This window comes from Oncorhynchus kisutch, linkage group LG28 (genome assembly GCF_002021735.2).
Source record: "Oncorhynchus kisutch isolate 150728-3 linkage group LG28, Okis_V2, whole genome shotgun sequence".
NCBI classification, from domain to species: Eukaryota; Metazoa; Chordata; class Actinopteri; order Salmoniformes; family Salmonidae; genus Oncorhynchus; species Oncorhynchus kisutch.
This window is the reverse complement of record NC_034201.2, coordinates 45152170-45173225: the sequence shown is the minus strand read 5'-3', so window position 1 is coordinate 45173225 and position 21056 is coordinate 45152170. Positions and strand designations below refer to the sequence as shown.

The 21056-nt window shown below is 46.4% G+C and overlaps 1 protein-coding gene across 4 annotated transcripts in view; it reads left to right on the top strand.

Annotated features, from left to right (window-relative positions):
* The window catches only part of LOC109878641 (P2X purinoceptor 1), a 68357-nt gene that overhangs the window by 12278 nt on the left and 35023 nt on the right, over nucleotides 1–21056 (top strand). For all 4 annotated transcript variants that reach the window (XM_031807596.1, XM_031807595.1, XM_031807598.1 and 1 more), the window contains exon 2: nucleotides 15236–15380. In XM_031807596.1, coding sequence (XP_031663456.1) covers nucleotides 15236–15380 — 145 coding nt within the window. The remainder of the gene's footprint in view (nucleotides 1–15235; nucleotides 15381–21056) is intronic.

Genomic DNA, 21056 nt, shown 5'->3' with positions numbered 1-21056 from the left:
TTGCTACAATGACACAGTTATCTTAGTTATCTACGTACCTCATTCCTAGCTTTTAGCATGTGCACACAGTTAGTACACATCATGCTTTTTTCAGATTCCACAATGATTATTTATTTTTGGACATTACATCACTTCACTCCCTCTCTTGCTCTTGGTCCTCATCTTTGTACGTCACCTTGATTTAGTACCTGTGTGTTTTATCAGTTACTTCATGGAAATATTTAGTGAACTCCATGACAGTAACTAAAGCAAGGGGCTATAGCAGCACACAATTAGACTACAGATGCATGCTGGGCTCACGAAGTGACAAAGGGAATCATATACTCTAGCTCTGCACTAGATTCCCAAAGGGAATCATATACTCTAGCTCTGCACTAGATTCCCAAAGGGAATCATATACTCTAGCTCTGCACTAGATTCCCAAAGGGAATCATATACTCTAGCTCTGCACTAGATTCCCAAAGGGAATCATATACTCTAGCTCTGCACTAGATTCCCAAAGGGAATCATATACTCTAGCTCTGCACTAGATTCCCAAAGGGAATCATATACTCTAGCTCTGCACTAGATTCCCAAAGGGAATCATATACTCTAGCTCTGCACTAGATTCCCAAAGGGAATCATATACTCTAGCTCTGCACTAGATTCCCAAAGGGAATCATATACTCTAGCTCTGCACTAGATTCCCAAAGGGAATCATATACTCTAGCTCTGCACTAGATTCCCAAAGGGAATCATATACTCTAGCTCTGCACTAGATTCCTAAAGGGAATCATATACTCTAGCTCTGCACTAGATTCCTAAAGGGAATCATATACTCTAGCTCGCATACACATTTAGAAGACCTTAACTTGAAAACGAAGGGAAAAAAACGGCAATAGTACTGTTTGTCCATCTGTTGACGCCGTAGCCAGCATACACGTCCTCAAACTTGTCCGAATGAATCTAAGATAACTCAAGAAATCTGTCATAAATGTTTACATTTTCTTAGTCACGTAATTGTACATTTAACTAAGATGTTTGGTGCAGTATTTCTCAAGTGAAAAATGTGCATGATAACAAGTTGTCTATCATTGAACGACAACAAACATTTCATTGAACAAACACTTCATTGAAGACTTTGGCTTCCGAACTTCAGCCTGCCTTGAAAAATAAAACGTGTGTGCACGAACAGCCGATAAAAACCTTGCCAAATGCCAAAAAGAACACAAACATCACAAAATGTCATCATAATATATCCACTACCTGTTCCTAACACTTTAGGATGGGAAGCATGCGAATCAAATCAAATCAACTTTATTAGTCACATGCGGCGAATACAACAAGTGTAGACTTTACCGTGAAATGCTTTACATACAAGCCCTTAACCAACAGTGCAGTTCAAGAAGAAGACTAAAATAAAAAGTAATAATAAAACTAACACAATAAGAATAACAATAACCAGGCTATATACAGGAGGCACCTGTTGGTCAGGCCAGGGTGTGACATGGGTTTATTTTGTGGTGTGTTTTTGTATTGTTTTTTTTGTAGGTTTTGGGATTGTGGCTTAGTGGGGTTTTCTAGCAAAGTCTATGGTTGCCTGAGGCGGTTCTCAATCAGAGGCAGGTGATTATCGTTGTCTCTGATTGGGAACCATATTTAGGCAGCCATATTCTTTGAGTGTTTCGTGGGTGATTGTTCCTGTCTCTGTGTTAGTTTGCACCAGTTTAGGCTGTTTCGGTTTTCACGTTACGTTTATTGTTTTTGTATTGTTCGTGTTTCGTCTTCATTAAAGATGTATCGATTTAACCACGCTGCATTTTGGTCCGACTCTCCTTCGACGGAAGAAAACCGTAACAGAATCACCCACCACAGGACCAAGCGGCGTGGTGACAGGCAGCGACAGCAGGAGCAGCGAAAAGAGGAATGGACATGGGAAGACGTTTTGGATGGCAAGGGTTGTTACACTTGGGAGGAGATACTGGCTGGAGGAGATTGCCTCCCATGGGAACAGGTGGAGGCACTTAGGAGAGCAGAAGCAGCCGGAGAGAGGAGCCGGCGATACGAGGGAACACGGTTGGCAAGGAAGCCCGAGAGTCAGCCCCCAAAAATTATTGGGGGGGGCTCAGGGAGAGTGTGGCAGAGTCAGGGTTCAGACCTGAGCCAACTCCCCCTGTTTATCGTGAGGATATTGGACGGAAGAGGACCCTGGGCACAGCCTGGAGAATATCGACGCCCCAAAGAAGAACTGGAGGCGGCGAAAGCTGAGAGGCGCTGGTATGAAGAGGCAGCACGGCGACGCGGATGGAAGCCCGAGAGTCAGCCCCAAAAATGTATTGGGGGGGGGGGGGGGGGGGGCTCACAGGGAGTATGGCTACGCCAGGTAGGAGACCTGCGCAAACTTCCTGTGCTTACCGGGGGGCTAAAGAGACCAGGCAGGCACCGTGTTATGCTGTGGAGTGCACGGTGTCTCCAGTGCGGGTGCATAGCCCGGTGCGGTACATACCAGCTCCTCGTATTGGCCGGGCTAGAGTGGGCATCGAGCCAGGTAAGGTTGGGCAGGCTGCACGGTCCAGTGCGCCTGCACGGTCCGGTCTATCCAGTGCCACCTCCACACACCAGTCCTCCGGTGGCAGCTCCCCGCACCAGGCTTCCTGTGCGTGTTCTTGGCCCAGTACCACCAGTGCCAGCACCACGCACCAGGCCTTCAGTGCGCCTCGCCTGTTCAGCGCTGCCAGAGCCTTTCTCCTCTCTAGCGCTGCTGGAGTCTCCCGCCTGTTCAGCGCTGCCAGAGCCTTTCTCCTCTCTAGCGCTACTGGAATCTCCCGCCTGTTTAGCGCTGTCAGAGCCTTCCTCCTCTCCAGTGCTGCCGGAGTCTCCCGCCCGTTTAGCGCTGTCAGAGCCTTCCTCCTCTCCAGCGCTGCCAGAGTCTCCGGCCTGTTCAGCACAGCCAGAGCTGCCAGTCTGCATGGAGCAGCCAGAGCTGCCAGTCTGCATGGAGCAGCCGGAGAAGCCAGTCTGCATGGAGCAGCCGGAGCTGCCAGTCTGCATGGAGCAGCCGGAGCTGCCAGTCTGCATGGAGCAGCCGGAGATGCCAGTCTGCATGGAACAGCCGGAGATGCCAGTCTGCATGGAGCAGCCGGAGATGTCAGTCTGCATGGAGCAGCCAGAGCAGCTAGAGCCGTCAGTCAGCCAGGATCCGCCAGTCTGCCATGATCTTCCAGATCCGCCAGTCAGCCATGATCTTCCAGATCCGCCAGTCAGCCATGATCTTCCAGATCCGCCAGTCAGGCAGGATCTTCCAGATCCGCCAGTCAGCCAGGATCCGCCAGTCAGCCAGGATCTTCCAGATCCGCAAGTCAGCCATGATCTTCCAGAACCGCCAGTCAGCCAGGATCTGCCAGAACCACCAGCTAGCCAGGATCTGCCAGAGCCAACTACCTGCCTGAGCTTCCCCTCAGTGCTGAGCTTCCCCTCAGTGCTGAGCTACCCCTCAGTCCCTCCAGTACCCCCAACAGCCCAACTCCAGTCCTCCAGTACCCCCAACAGCCCAACTCCAGTCCTCCAGTACCCCCAACAGCCCAACTCCAGTCCTCCACTGTTCTGGCATTGGAACTCTATACTGTATTGGAACTCTACACTGTATTGGAACTCTATACTGTTCTGGTATTGGAACTCAATACTGTATTGGAACTCTATACTGTATTGGAACTCTATACTGTTCTGGCATTGGAACTCTATACTGTATTGGAACTCTATACTGTATTGGAACTCTATACTGTATTGGAACTCTATACTGTATTGGAACTCTATACTGTATTGGAACTCTATACTGTATTGGAACTCTATACTGTATTGGAACTCTATACTGTTCTGGCATTGGAACTCTATACTGTATTGGAACTCTACACTGTTCTGGCATTGGAACTCTATACTGTATTGGAACTCTACACTGTATTGGAACTCTATACTGTTCTGGTATTGGAACTCAATACTGTATTGGAACTCTATACTGTATTGGAACTCTACACTGTTCTGGTATTGGTAATTCTACACTGTTCTGGCATTGGAACTCTATACTGTATTGGAACTCTACATTGTATTGGAACTCTATACTGTATTGGAACTCTATACTGTTCTGGCATTGGAACTCTATACTATATTGGAACTCTATACTGCATTGGAACTCTATACTGTTCTGGGTTTGGAACTCTATACTGTATTGGAGCTCTACACTGTATTGGAACTCTACACTGTTCTGGCATTGGGACTCTATACTGTATTGGAACTCTATACTGTATTGGAACTCTACACTGTTCTGGCATTGGAACTCTATACTGTTCTGGCATTGGAACTCTATACTGTATTGGAACTCTACGCTGTATTGGAACTCTACGCTGTATTGGAACTCTACGCTGTATTGGAACTCTACGCTGTTCTGGCATTGGATCTCTACTGTTCTGGTATTGGAACTCTATACTGTTCTGGTATTGGAACGCTATACTGTTCTGGTATTGGAACGCTACACTGTATTGGAACTCTACACTGTATTGGAACTCTACACTGTATTGGAACTCTACACTGTATTGGAACTCTACACTGTATTGGAACTCTATGCTGTATTGGAACTCTATGCTGTATTGGAACTCTACACTGTTCCTGCATTGGAACTCTATTGGAACTCTATACTGTATCAGAACTCTATACTGTATCAGAACTCTATACTGTATTGGAACTCTACACTGTATTGGAACTCTACACTGTATTGGAACTCTACACTGTATTGGAACTCTACACTGTTCTGGTATTGGAACTCTATACTGTATTGGAACTCTACACTGTATTGGAACTCTATACTGTTCTGGTATTGGAGCTCTGTACTGTATTGGAACTGTATACTGTTCTGGAATTGGAACTCTATACTGTATTGGAACTCTACACTGTATTGGAACTCTACACTGTATTGGAACTCTACACTGTATTGGAACTCTACACTGTATTGGAACTCTACACTGTATTGGAACTCTACACTGTTCTGGTATTGGAGCTCTATACTGTATTGGAACTCTACACTGTATTGGAACTCTACACTGTATTGGAACTCTACACTGTATTGGAACTCTACACTGTATTGGAACTCTATACTGTTCTGGTATTGGAGCTCTATACTGTATTGGAACTCTACACTGTTCTGGTATTGGTAATTCTACACTGTTCTGGCATTGGAACTCTATACTGTATTGGAACTCTATACTGTATTGGAACTCTACACTGTTCTGGTATTGGTAATTCTACACTGTTCTGGCATTGGAACTCTATACTGTATTGGAACTCTACATTGTATTGGAACTCTATACTGTATTGGAACTCTATACTGTTCTGGCATTGGAACTCTATACTATATTGGAACTCTATACTGCATTGGAACTCTATACTGTTCTGGGTTTGGAACTCTATACTGTATTGGAGCTCTACACTGTATTGGAACTCTACACTGTTCTGGCATTGGAACTCTACACTGTATTTGAACTCTATACTGTTCTGGTATTGGAGCTCTATACTGTATTGGAGCTCTATACTGTATTGGAACTTTATACTGTATTGGAGCTCTATACTGTATTGGAACTCTATACTGTATTGGAACTCTATACTGTATTGGAGCTCTACACTGTATTACATAAATGAATAAAATTTGAATCTGGAGGGGATAAATACTTGGCCATTGGTTTGTGGCTGTTTAAATTCAAATTCATACTGGCATTAATCAGTATTTATTGTCACAGAAGTTTAAACATATACTTAAAATAACTCTGAATGGATGATGAATGTGTAAGGGTTTTCCTGTGGTGAAGGAGAAGCGGACCTAAACAGTCCTATCTGGTGCAAACACAGAGACAGGAACAATCACCCACACACACACAGTGAAACCCAGGCTACCTAAGTATGATTCTCAATCAGAGACAACTAATGACACCTGCCTCTGATTGAGAACCATACTAGGCCGAAACATAGAAATACCCAAAACCTAGAAAAACAAACATAGACTGTCCACCCAACTCACGCCCTGACCATACTAACTAAATACAAAACAAAGGAAATAAAGTTCAGAACGTGACAGAATGTTTGTGATCATCTTTCAAATTTCAGAGAGGGTATATTTTAGTTATTTTGTGTATTGTTTTTATCTAACAGAGTTCTGTGGTAAAAACTAGTCCTCATATTTGACCACTTTTGTCCCCACTTGTTCTCTTCATGGCTATAGTGAGTCCACTAAAAGGCCAGTCTGAATATCGACTGAAGAAATGGTACAGGAGGTGCCACAGCTGCTACTAATAGCCACTATGTAGACCAGGAAAATGTACTTTATTTCAGGGATTATCTACAGTGGTGCCATATTAAATATTACAGGCCTCAATGTGAATATGGTGAGAATGGGGACTGTGTGTTTTTACACTGTGTATGATTGTGAAGTCCCCCCCCCCCTCTTTCAGTTAGCACTTAGGAGACATGTTCAGTTCATCTGGATCTAGGTTATTTTTATCTCAACTGGTTACTAGCTATTTTGCTTTGTAATTCTCAGGCTTAATTTTAATTTTCACATTCAGATTAGTCACACTTTGAAGATATTCCGTTGTCTATATCCTCTTTCTGAAGAAATATACAAAGAAACCAGTGCAATCTAAATCAACAATCTGAAACACGATGTCACAACCATCCAGTAAGTTCTTCAGACAGAGAAAATTACTGTTGTACTTCCCTGTCTGTTGTTTGCAACAGCATCTTGTAACGGCTTTCTTGTGGTGAAGGAGAGTCGGACCAAAATGCGGCGTGATGATGATTCATGTTATTTTAATGAAGGAAGAAACTATACATAAAGAAACTACAAAATAATGAAATGTGAAAACTGAAACAGCCCTATCTGGTTCAAACACAAAGACAGGAACAAGGACACTAAGGACACACAGTGAAACCCAGGCTACCTAAATATGGTTCCCAATCAGAGACAACGAGAATCACCTGACTCTGATTGAGAACTGCCTCAGGCAGCCATAGACTATGCTAGACACCCCTACTCAGCCACAATCCCAATACCTACTAAAACCCCAATACAAAAACACAACACAAAATAAACCCATGTCACACCCTGGCCTGACCAAATAAATATATAAACACAAAATACTAAGACCAGGGCGTGACAGAACCCCCCCCCCCCCCCCCCCCCCCTCCCCCCCAAGGTGCGGACTCCCGGCCACACACTAAAACCCATAGGGGAGGGTCCGGGTGGGCGTCTGTCCACGGTGGCGGCTCCGGCTCGGGACGTGGACCCCACTCCAACCAAGTGTTAGTCCCCCTGTAACACGTCCTTTGATTGGCGACCCTCGCCGCCGACCTAGGCCTAATAACCCTCACCAAGGACCCCACTGGACTGAGGGGCAGCTCGGGACTGAGGTAGAAGCTCGGGACTGAGGGGAAGCTCAGGACTGAGGGGAAGCTCGGGACTGAGGGGTAGCTCAGCACTGAGAGGATGCCTAGTACCGAGAGGAAGCCCAGTATTGAGAGGAAACTCAGGCAGGTAGTAGGCGGATCTAGAGGATCATGGCTGACTGGCGGATCCTGGCTGACTGGCGGATCTGGAAGATCCTGGCTGACTGGTGGATCCTGGCTGACTGGCGGATCTGGAAGATCATGGCTGACTGGCGGGTCCTGGCGGATCCTGGCTGAATGGTGGATCCTGGCTGAATGGCAGATCTGGAAGATCCTGGCTGACTGGTGGATCCTGGCTGACTGGCGGATCTGGAAGAGTCTGGTTGACTGGCAGATCTGGAAGAGTCTGGTTGACTGGCAGATCTGGAAGAGTCTGGTTGACTGGCAGATCTGGAAGAGTCTGGTTGACTAGCAGATCTGGAAGAGTCTGGTTGACGGGCAGATCTGGAAGAGTCTGGCTGACTGGCAGATCTGGAAGAGTCTGGCTGACTGGCAGATCTGGAAGAGTCTGGCTGACTGGCAGATCTGGAAGAGTCTGGTTGACTGGCAGATCCTGGCAGACTGAAAGATCTGGCTGCCCCATGCTGACTGGCGGCTCTGGCTGCTCCATGCTGACTGGCGGCTCTGGCTGCTCCATGTAGGCTGACAGCTCTGGCGGCTTCTTACAGACTGGCAGCTCTGGCAGCTCCGTGCAGACTGGCAGCTCCTTGCAGACTGGCAGCTCCTTACAGACTGACAGCTCCCTGCAGACTGACAGCTCCTTGCAGACTGGCAGCTCCGTGCAGACTGGCAGCTCAGGCTGACTGGCAGCTCCTTGCAGACTGGCAGCTCCTTGCAGACTGGCAGCTCTGGCTGCTCCATGCAGACTGACAGCTCTGGATGCTTCATGCAGACTGACAGCTCCTTTTAGACTGGCAGCTCCTTGCAGACTTACAGCTCTGGCTGCTTAATGCAGACTAACAGCTCTGGCTGCTTCATGCAGACTGGCAGCTCTGGCTGCTTCATGCAGACTGGCTGCTCTGGCTGCTCCATGTAGACTGACAGCTCTGGCTGCTCCATGCAGACTGGCAGCTCTGGCTGCTCCATGCAGACTGGCAGCTCAGGCTGCTCCATGCAGGCTGGCAGCTCAGGCTGCTCCATGCAGGCTGGCAGCTCAGGCTGCTCCATGCAGGATGGCAGCTCTGGCTGCGCTGAACAGGCAGGAGACTCCAGCAGCGCTGTAGAGGAGGAAGGCTCTGGCAGCGCTGAACATGCGGGAGACTCCGGCAGCGCAGGTGAGGAGGAAGGCTCTGGCTGCGCTAAACAGGCGGGAGACTCCAGCAGCGCTGTAGAGGAGGAAGGCTCTGGCAGCGCTGAACAGGTGGGAGACTGCGGCAGCGCAGGAGAGGAGGAAAGCTCTGGCTGCGCTGAACAGGCGGGAGGCTCCAGCAGCGCTAAACAGGTGGGAGACTCCGACAGCACTGGAGAGGAGAAAGGCTCTGGCTGCGCTGAACAGGCGAGGCGCACTGAAGGCCTGGTGCGTGGTGCTGGAACTGGTGGTACTGGACCGAGGACACGCACAGGAAGCCTGGTGCGGGGAGCTGCCACCGGAGGACTGGTGTGTGAAGGTGGCACAGGATGGACCGGACCGTGAAGGTGTACTGGAGAGCCTGAGAGCAGGGCTGGCACAGGACGTGCAAGGCTAGGTAGGTACACAGGAGGCCTAGTGCGTGAGGCTGGCACAATTTTCACCAGCCGACTAACACGCACCTCAGGACGAGTATGGAGCGCTGACCCAGGTGCCATCAAATCCCCGACTCGCTCCGTCGGACGAATATCGTACCTAAAGCACCAAACTAGCAACTCCCTCATTACTCTCTCCTCCAATTTCCCCATTAACTCCTTCACAGTCTCTGCTTCGCTCACCTCTAACACCGGCTCTGGTTCTGGTCTCCTCCTTGGCTCCTCACTATAAACAGAGAGAGTTGGCTCAGGTCTGACTCCTGACTGCCACTCTCTCCCTGAGCCCCCCCCCCAATACATTTTTGGGGCTGACTCTCGGTCTTCCGTCCGCGCCGCCATGCTTGCTTCGCCAACTCCATTCTCCGATAACCTGCTTCGCACTGCTCCAGAGAATCCCAGGCGGGCTCCAGCACTTTCTCTGGGTCGACAACCCACCTGTCTATTTCCTCCCAAGTAGTGTGGTCCCGATATTGTTGCTCCTGCTGCCGCTGTTGCTTCTCCTCATACCAGCGCCTCTCAGCTCTCACCGCCTCCAGTTCTTCTTTGGGGCGGCGATATTCTCCAGGCTGATCCCAGGGTCCTTCTCCGAACAATTCATCCTCCCATGTCCATTCCTCTCTTTGTTGCTTCTTCTGTCGCTGCCTGTCACCACACTGCTTGGTCCAGTTGTGGTGGGTGATTCTGTAACGGCTTTCTTGTGGTGAAGGAGAGTCGGACCAAAATGCGGCGTGATGATGATTCATGTTATTTTAATGAAGGAAGAAACTATACATAAAGAAACTACAAAATAATGAAATGTGAAAACCGAAACAGCCCTATCTGGTGCAAACACAAAGACAGGAACAAGGACACTAAGGACACACAGTGAAACCCAGGCTACCTAAATATGGTTCCCAATCAGAGACAACTAGAATCACCTGACTCTGATTGAGAACTGCCTCAGGCAGCCATAGACTATGCTAGACACCCCTACTTAGCCACAATCCCAATACCTACTAAAACCCCAATACAAAAACACAACACAAAATAAACCCATGTAACACCCTGGCCTGACCAAATAAATATATAAACACAAAATACTAAGACCAGGGCGTGACAGAACCCCCCCCAAGGTGCGGACTCCTGGCCGCACACTAAAACCCATAGGGGAGGGTCCGGGTGGGCGTCTGTCCATGGTGGCGGCTCCGGCTCGGGACGTGGACCCCACTCCAACCAAGTCTTAGTCCCCCTGTAACACGTCCTTTGATTGGCGACCCTCGCCGCCGACCTAGGCCTAATAACCCTCACCAAGGACCCCACTGGACTGAGGGGCAGCTCGGGACTGAGGTAGAAGCTCGGGACTGAGGGGAAGCTCGGGACTGAGGTAGAAGCTTGGGACTGAGGGGAAGCTCGGGACTGAGGTAGAAGCTCGGGACTGAGGGGAAGCTCGGGACTGAGGTGAAGCTCGGGACTGAGGGGTAGCTCGGGACTGAGGGGTAGCTCGGGACTGAGGGGTAGCTCAGCACTGAGGGGAAGCTCAGCACTGAGGGGAAGCTCAGCACTGAGGGGAAGCTCAGCACTGAGAGGATGCCTAGTACCGAGAGGAAGCCCAGTATTGAGAGGAAACTCAGGCAGGTAGTAGGCGGATCTGGAGGATCCTGGCTGACTGGTAGATCCTGGCTGACTGGCGGATCTGGTAGATCCTGGCTGACTGGTGGATCCTGGCTGACTGGCGGATCTGGAAGATCATGGCTGACTGGCGGATCCTGGCTGACTGGCGGATCCTGGCTGAATGGTGGATCCTGGCTGAATGGCGGATCTGGAAGATCCTGGCTGACTGGTGGATCCTGGCTGACTGGCGGATCTGGAAGATCATGGCTGACTGGCGGATCTGTAAGAGTCTGGTTGACTGGCGGATGTGGAAGAGTCTGGTTGACTGGCAGATCTGGAAGAGTCTGGTTGACTGGCAGATCTGGAAGAGTCTGGTTGACTGGCAGATCTGGAAGAGTCTGGTTGACTGGCAGATCTGGAAGAGTCTGGTTGACTAGCAGATCTGGTAGAGTCTGGTTGACTGGCAGATCTGGAAGAGTCTGGCTGACTGGCGGATCCTGGCAGACTGAAAGATCTGGCTGCTCCATGCTGACTGGCGGCTCTGGCTGCTCCACGGTGACTGGTGGCTCTGGCTGCTCCATGTAGGCTGACAGCTCTGGCGGCTTCTTACAGACTGGCAGCTCTGGCAGCTCCGTGCAGACTGGCAGCTCCTTGCAGACTGGCAGGTCCTTACAGACTGACAGCTCCTTGCAGACTGACAGCTCCTTGCAGACTGGCAGCTCCGTGCAGACTGGCAGCTCCTTGCAGACTGGCAGCTCCTTGCAGACTGGCAGCTCCTTGCAGACTGGCAGCTCTGGCTGCTCCATGCAGACTGACAGCTCTGGCTGCTTCATGCAGACTGACAGCTCCTTGCAGACTGGCAGCTCCTTGCAGACTGGCAGCTCTGGCTGCTCCATGCAGACTGACAGCTCTGGCTGCTTCATGAAGACTGACAGCTCCTTGCAGACTGGCAGCTCCTTGCAGACTGACAGCTCTGGCTGCTCCATGCAGACTGACATCTCTGGCTGCTCCATGCAGACTGACATCTCTGGCTGCTTCATGCAGACTGACAGCTCCTTGCAGACTGGCAGCTCCTTGCAGACTGACATCTCTGGCTGCTCCATGCAGACTGACATCTCTGGCTGCTTCATGCAGACTGGAAGCTCTGGCTGCTTCATGCAGACTGGCAGCTCTGGCTGCTCCATGTAGACTGACAGCTCTGGCTGCTCCATGCAGACTGGCAGCTTCATGCAGACTGGGATCTCTGGCTGCTCCATGCAGACTGGCAGCTCTGGCTGCTCCATGCAGACTGGCAGCTTTGGCTGCTCCATGCAGACTGGCAGCTCTGGCTGCTCCATGCAGGCTGGCAGCTCAGGCTGCTCCATGCAGGCTGGCAGCTCAGGCTGCTCCATGCAGGCTGGCAGCTCTGGCTGCGCTGAACAGGCAGGAGACTCCAGCAGCGCTGTAGAGGAGGAAGGCTCTGGCAGCGCTGAACATGCGGGCGGCAGCGTAGCCTAGTGGTTAGAGCGTTGGACTAGTAACCGGAAGGTTGCGAGTTCAAACCCCCGAGCTGACAAGGTACAAATCTGTCGTTCTGCCCCTGAACAGGCAGTTAACCCATTGTTCCCAGGCCGTCATTGAAAATAAGAATATGTTCTTAACTGACTTGCCTGGTTAAATAAAGGTAAAATTAAAATAAAAAACATGCGGGAGACTCCGGCAGCGCTGTAGAGGAGGAAGGCTCTGGCTGCGCTAAACAGGCGGGAGACTCCAGCAGCGCTGTAGAGGAGGAAGGCTCTGGCTGCGCTAAACAGGCGGGAGACTCCAGCAGCGCTGTAGAGGAGGAAGGCTCTGGCTGCGCTAAACAGGCGGGAGACACCAGCAGCGCTGTAGAGTAGGAAGGCTCTGGCTGCGCTAAACAGGCGGGAGACTCCAGCAGCGCTGTAGAGGAGGAAGGCTCTGGCTGCGCTAAACAGGCGGGAGACTCCAGCAGCGCTGTAGAGGAGGAAGGCTCTGGCAGCACTGAACAGGCGGGAGACTGCGGCAGCGCAGGAGAGGAGGAAAGCTCTGGCTGCGCTGAACAGGCGGGAGGCTCCGGCAGCGCTAAACAGGTGGGAGACTCCGACAGCACTGGCTGCGCTGAACAGGCGAGGCGCACTGAAGGCCTGGTGCGTGGTGCTGGAACTGGTGGTACTGGGCCGAGGACACGCACAGGAAGCCTGGTGCGGGGAGCTGCCACCGGAGGACTGGTGTGTGAAGGTGGCACAGGCTGGACCGGACCGTGAAGGTGTACTGGAGAGCCTGAGAGCAGGGCTGGCACAGGACGTGCAAGGCTAGGTAGGTACACAGGAGGCCTAGTGCGTGAGGCTGGCACAATTTTCACCAGCCGACTAACACGCACCTCAGGACGAGTATGGAGCGCTGACCCAGGTGCCATCAAATCCCCGACTCGCTCCGTCGGACGAATACCTACTAAAACCCCAATACGAAAACACAACACAAAATAAACCCATGTCACACCCTGGCCTGACCAAATAAATATATAAACACAAAATACTAAGACCAGGGCGTGACACATCTACTCTTATTTAGTATGTTTAACTTGTCTGTTAACTTTAATAATATTGAATTAAAAATTGTGTATATTAACAATTCAAATGTTAAGATTTGTTTTTCAGTAAATTAACCTTTTAAGGATGAATGTGTTTTGCCTTGCCTCTGAGGGTTGTCTGCTGATGTTCTAACTTTTAGTAGCCGTCCCGAGTCCCTACACAGTTACTTGATCTGTTGGAAACTGTGATATCAACACAGCTGGATTTCAAGTCTGTAATGATGTCTTTGTTATAAGCATTTGTAATGCACTTTGACTAGCATAGAAAACTGAAATGTTATAATTTGCTCTGTTTTGTTTGTACTTTGTGTTTCCAATTTAAATATTGGGGTTATGTAGTAGCTCACCTGCTCTGACCTCACAGTAGGTGACATAAAGAGTAATTACATTTAAACAATATGGTACGAAAGGTTTGACAATCATTATTGTATTGGCATTGAGGATCGGTTTGGGAAACTGACATGTGGATATGGCTTTGAACCATATGGAGTACATTTGTTTTGTCAGGTTTTAGTGACCCTCTGACAACCTAATTGAAGTTCAGTTTTTTAATAATCAGCGCTAGGGCAGTGAGCTGTGGTATTAGATCTGTAATGATATGAATTAACTTCATGATACTGAGGAAACAGAAGTGCCATAACCTCCGTACCAGTATTATTCTCATATTGGTTTTCAAGATCACCATGTAGTTCAATTAGGATTTTTCTGCAATTTAAATGATCTAATTTAATAATTCTGGGCTCCCGAATGACGCAGCGGTCTAAGGCAGTGCATCTCAGTGCTACAGGTGTCACTACAAGACCCTGGTTTGATTCCAGATCTTGGTTCGAATCCCTTGTCATCGGTTGCAACACTCACTACCGAGTTCCAAACTGTCTCTGGAAGCAGTTTCAGCACAAGAACTGTTCATTGGGAGCTTCATGAAATGGGTTTCCATGACCGAGCAGCCGCACACAAGCCTAAGATCACCATGCTCAATGCCAAGTGTTGGCTGGAGTGGTGTAAAGCTTGATGCCATTGCACTCTGGAGCAGTGGAAACGTGTTCTCTGGAGTGATGAATCCCGCTTGACCATCTAGCAGTCCGACGGACGAATTTGGGTTTGGTGGATGCCAGGAGAACACTACCTGCCCCAATGTCTTGTGCCAACGGTAAAGTTTGGTGGAGGAGGAATAATGGTCTGGAGCTGTTTTTCATGGTTCAGGCTAGGGCCCTTAGTTCCAGTAAAGGGAAATCTTAACGCTACAGCATACAATGTCATTCTACATGATTCTGTGCTTCCAACTTCATGGCAACAGTTTGGGGAAGGCCCTTTCCTGTTTCAGCCTGACAATGCCCCCGTGCACAAAGCGAGGTCCTTACAGAAATGGTTTATCGAGATTGATGTGTAAGAACTTGACGGGTCTTTACAGAGCCCTGACCTCAACCCCATCGAACAACTTTGGGATGAACTGGAACGCCGACTGCGAGCCTAAACGCCCAACATCAGTGCCCGAACTCCCTAATACTCTTATGGCTGAATGGAAGCAAGTCCCCGCAGCAATGTTCCAACATCTAGTGGAAAGCCTTAACAGAAGACTGGAGGCTGTTACAGCAGCAAAGGTGGGACCAACTCCATATTAATGTCCATGATTTTGGAATTAAATGTTCGACAAGCAGGGGTCCAGATACACTACATGACTAAAAGTATCTCTGACGCTGAAACGACTAGCATGAGTCTGGTTCCTCTCAAAGTTTCTGCCTTCCAGGGATAATTTCCTCACCACTGTTCTTCCCTTTTTTAGGGTCTTGGTCGTGTTCCTGTAAACAACAACTGTTAGGGCTTTATGAAAATGTTTGATTGACTGGTGGTATCCTGTGTCCTGTCCAGGTGGGTGTTCATCTATGAGAAAGGCTACCAGTCGTCAGACACGGCCGTGGGTTCCGTCTTGACTAAGATGAAAGGAGTGGGTTACACCAATGTGACCGGAGAGGAGAGGATCTGGGACGTGGCTGACTATGTCTTCCCTGTACAGGTGGGTCATTGGCTGAGTGTGGACCTACTAAGGTATTATTGTTATAAGAAGGACATTTTACTGAATGAATGAGTGACCTGAAAGGTCACAGATCTCTAGAACCTTTAGGAACTGAGTCTCACAGGACATCTACCAGTGTAGTGTGGTAGTTGTGTAATAGTAGTGTGGTAGTCGTGTAATAGTAGTGTAGTGTGGTAGTTGTGTAGTAAGGCAATAGTAGTGTAGTAAGGTAATAGTAGTGTAGTAATAGTGTGATTAAGTTAATAGCAATCTTAGTAGTAGTGTAGTATTGTAGTAGTAGTGTGGTAGTAGTGTAGAAAGGTAATAGTAACGTAATGTAGTAGTAGTATAATAGTATTGTAATATTCGTGTAGTAGTGTAGTAGCAGTGTAATACGTAATAGTGGTGTAATAGTAGTGTAGTAAGGTAATAGTAGTGTGGTAGTATTGTAGTAAGGTGTAGTAATAGTAGTGTAGTAATGTAGTAGTATTGTAATAGTAGTGTAGTAATGTAATAGTATTGCAATAGTAGTGTAGTAGTTTAGTAAGGTAAAAGGTATGTGGTAGAGGTGTAATAGTATTGCAATAATATAATAGTAATAATAGTAGCGTAGTAGTATTTTAGTAGTAGTGTAGACGTATTGTAATAGTAGTGTAGTAGTATTTTAGTAGTAGTGTAGACGTATTGTAATAGTAGCGTAGTAGTATTTTAGTAGTACTGTAGACGTATTGTAATAGTAGCGTAGTAGTATTTTAGTAGTACTGTAATAGTAGCGTAGTAGTATTTTAGTAGTACTGTAGACGTATTGTAATAGTAGTGTAGTATAAAGTACTACAGAGAGATTCATCTACGGAAGTCAGAAGACGTCTGACAGACTGACGAAGATAAAGATTACCGAGACAGCAGTTTAAAACACTCACATCCTGATGGCGTGAGAGAGAGAAACTGTACCTAACTTTCCCCAGCGGTTCTTTTTGTACGCACCCTGATCCGGCTCACACGTTAGGCAAATACAGAGACAAACATGAGACTCTCTGTAAACAAAGTGACAGTTCATTGTTTGCCCGTGTCTAAGCCGTAAAGAAAACACCACTGTGTACTCTGAGAGGCGTGACCACGTTTGGTCTATCTCATTCAGAACTGGTTGACTGACGGTCACGAGGAGGGAGATCAATGTCAAAGAAGATGATAAAACACATATCAAGATTATACAGTCTGTCATCTTATGTCCGTGTCTATTTACCTATAATATTCAAGATATCTACCTGAAGATGACCTTGTCTGTTATAATGATCTATGGCGTTTGTTTATCTATTCACGGTATCTACCTGAGTATCATGGTGATTTCCAAAACAATTGATACTGGTTATATAGTCTTGGATTCAGTTATTCAACACTGTGTTACACCCAAAAGCATTTATTTTCTAGACTATGAAAATAGGGAATACATTGAGCATTTACAGTAGTATGAAAATAGGTAATACATTGAGCATTTACAGTAGTATGAAAATAGGTAATACATTGAGCATTTACAGTAGTATGAAAATAGGTAATACATTGAGCATTTACAGTAGTATGAAAATAGGTAATACATTGAGCATTTACAGTAGTATGAAAATAGGTAATACATTGAGCATTTACAGTAGTATGAAAATAGGTTCCACATTGAGCATTTACAGTAGTATGAAAATAGGTAATACATTGAGCATTTACAGTAGTATGAAAATAGGTAATACATTGAGCATTTACAGTAGTATGAAAATAGGTAGTACATTGAGCATTTACAGTAGTATGAAAATAGGTAATACATTGAGCATTTATAGTAGTATGAAAATAGGTAATACATTGAGCATTTACAGTAGTATGAAAATAGGTAATACATTGAGCATTTACAGTAGTATGAAAATAGGTAATACATTGAGCATTTACAGTAGTATGAAAATAGGTAGTACATTGAGCATTTACAGTAGTATGAAAATAGGTAGCACATTGAGCATTTACAGTAGTATGAAAATAGGTAGCACATTGAGCATTTACAGTAGTAGTAGTACAAATGGTCTTGTACTATTGTCACTACACAGACATATCTTAATTAGATTCATCCACAATTCAATTATACTGACTAACTGCATTGTCAATTAATAACTGCCATTCTACAACATTGACAGGAATTGATGCTATCCCATCTGTCTCTTCGCATGATAATAACCACTTCTTCCCGATGTGGTCACAATCAGTGACCGAAATTACTCAAGCATGCCATCCAGACGTGGGTTTAAATACTATTTAATATCTTTCAAATACATTAGCCTGCCTTGAGTGTCAGACGGCCGAGGTTTGCATTTTTGGAAAGCTTGGGCAAGCTCACAGGCAAGTTTAATCAAGCTCAGCTAAATGATTTTAAGCACTGTGGGAGGAGAGAGAGAGAGAGAGTAATGTCGCTTTCAAAACAACTGGGAACTCGGAAATCTCTGACTTCAGTGCTGTTCAAAACAATGAGCACCAAAAAAAAAAAAAACCTTCAACAGTCATCCAATTCAGAATTCCAACTCGGGAACTCTGGCCTCTTACTAGAGCTCCGAATGTCTGACCTGAAGATCACTGACTTCGTATTTTTTGAATTCCCAGTTGTTTTGAACGCGACATCTGTTTGTGACCTATAATCAATAGCAAGGTTCTAGAGAATTTAATCTTTAAAGTGTTTAAAAAATAATAATATCTGTTAGGCATCTGGAATAAGCGTAAAGCATTCCCGTTCTGGCGCGCCTCTCCAAACAGTGGATGGATTGATTGATTGATTATAGGCTTCCAAAAGGAGTTGCGGAACAATTGAAAGCAACCGGTTTTAAGGTGGATCACTTATTTTTGTTGCCACGCCAATATTTCTTTCCTTTTTAAGGCTGGGGAAGTTCTTATTCTACTTGTAGGGGTCGTTTGCACCAATTGGATGTGCATTTCGATAATAACGATCCCAAAAAGGAAAATAAATAAAATAAAATAAAATATCATACAAACTATCAAAATAAATTACTTAAACAAAATCAACCTGCTTTTCTATAAAAAACGAATTCTAATCAGGTCTCAACACAGGCGCAGAAGCCTCCTTTGAGGACGGGATATGTCCTAGTGAAAATAGTGCTTCTGCCGGGATGCCTTGGAGCCCCAAAAACTTCTCAGCTGCAGATATAATGATATTCTGCTTCTTGGACTTCTTAGACAATTTTTTTTTTTCACCTTTATGTAGGCTAGTTGAGAACAAGTTCTCATTTACAACTGCGACCTGGCCAAGGTAAAGCAAAACAGTGAGACACAAACAACAACACATGGAATAAAGAAAGCATAGTCAATAATACAGTAGAACAAAAGAAAACATAAAGTTGGGCTGTACAATTAATCACTGTGACTACACAGTGCCTTCAGAAAGTATTCAGACCCCTTGACTTTTCCACATTTTGTTACGTTACAGCTTTACTCTAAATATTTGACATGTTTTTTCCCCTCATCAATCTACACACAATACCCCATAATGACATCACAATACCCCATAATGACATCACAATACCCCATAATGACATCACAATACCCCATAATGACATCACAATACCCCATAATGTCAAAGCAAAAACAGGTTTTTAGAAATGTTTCTTAATTTATAATAAAAAATTTAAAAATATATCACATTTACATAAGTATTCAGACCCTTTACTCAGTACTGAAACACCTGGTATGACGTTACAAGCTTGGCGCACCTGTATTTGGGGAGTATCTCCAATTCTTCTCTGCAGATCCTCTCAAGCTCCATCAAGGTTGTATGGGGAACATCTCTCTCCAAGGATGTTCGATAGAGTTCAAGTCCGGGCTCTGGCAGGGCCACTCAAGGACATTCAGAGACTTGTCCCGAAGCCACTCTTGTGTTGTCTTGGCTGTGTGCTTAGGGTCGTTGTCCTGTTGGAAGATGTACCAGTCTGAGGTCCTGAAGCAGGTTTTCATCAAGGATCTCTCTGTACTTTGTTTGGTTCATCTTTCCCTCGATCCTGACTAGTCTCCCAGTCCCTTCCACTCCACGGCCATGCTTCACCGTAGTCTAGTGGCTAGAGCGTTGGACTAGTAACCGGAAGGTTGCAAGTTCAAACCCCCGAGCTGACAAGGTACAAATCTGTCGTTCTGCCCCTGAACAGGCAGTTAACCCACTGTTCCTAGGCCGTCATTGAAAATAAGAATTTGTTCTTAACTGACTTGCCTAGTTAAATAAAGGTAAAATAAAAATAAAATGGTGCCAGGTTTACTCCAGTCTTGACGCTTGACATTCAGGCCAAAGAGTTCAATCTTGGTTTCACCAGAACAGATACTCTTGTTTCTCATTGTCTGAGAGTCTTTAGGTGCCTTTTGGCAAACTCCAATTGGGCTGTCATGTGCCTTTTCCTGAGGCATGGCTTCCGTCAGGCCACTCTACTATAAAGGCCTGATTGATGGAGTGCTGCAGAGATGGTTGTCTTTCTGGAAGGTTCTCCCATCTCCACAGAGGAACTCTAGAGCTCTGTCAGAGTAACCATCAGGTTCTTGGTCACCTCCCTGATCAAGGTCCTTCTCCCCCGATTGCTAGGAAGAGTCTTGGTGGTTCCAAACTTCTTCCATTTAAGAATGATGGAGACCACTGTGTTCTTGGGGACCTTCAATGCAGCAGAAAGGTTTTTGTTACCCTTCCCAGATCTGTTCCTCGACACAATCCAGTCTCTGAGCTCTACGGACAATTCCTTTGACCTCGTGGTTTGGTTTTTGCTCTGACATGCAGTGTTAACTGTGGGACCTTATATAGACAGGTGTGTGTGCCTTTCCAAATCATGTCCAATCAATTTAATTTATCCCAGGTGGACTCCAATCAAGTTGTAGAAACATCTCAAGGATGATCAATGGAAACAGGATGCATCTGAGCTCAATTTTGAGTCTCATAGCAAACGGTTTGAATACTCATGTAAATATTGTATTTATTTTTAAATTTACAAAAATGTCTAAAAACCTGTTTTCGCTTTGTGGTTATGGGGTATTGTGTATAGATTACTGAGGATTTTTATTGATTTAATCCATTTTCGAATAAGGCTGTGAGGTAACAGAATGTGAAAAAAGTAAAGGGGTCTGAATACTTTCCGAACGCACTGGATATGCCACAGAATCCACCTTCTTCACATTGAGTGTATCCAGATGACCCGATTGACTTAAAACACTATCAACTGGTTGCCCTGCATCCACCTCCATATCTTCAACACTGCTGCCTCTTACGACTCTCTTCACCACCTCCACATGGGAGATCAGCTGCACAGCCCCGATCCTTCACACCTCAATCTCCTTCACCCTAACAGGGCACTCAAGGAAGTCCAGAGTATGATCCCCATCACAGTTGCAACATTGTCCAATCACAGATGATTCTATTTCATACTTCCCTCCTCTTTCTCTCCCTCTCTGTCTTCCTCTCCCTCCCTTTCTCTCACTCACTCACTCTCTCAATTTTCAATTCAATTCAATTCAAGGGCTTTATTGGCATGGGAAACATGTCTTAACATTGCCAAAGCAAGTGAGGTAGATAATATATAAAGTGAATATATAAAGTGAATATATAAAGTGAATATATAAAGTGAATATATAAAGGCAAATTAAACAATAAAAATCTCTCTCTCTGTC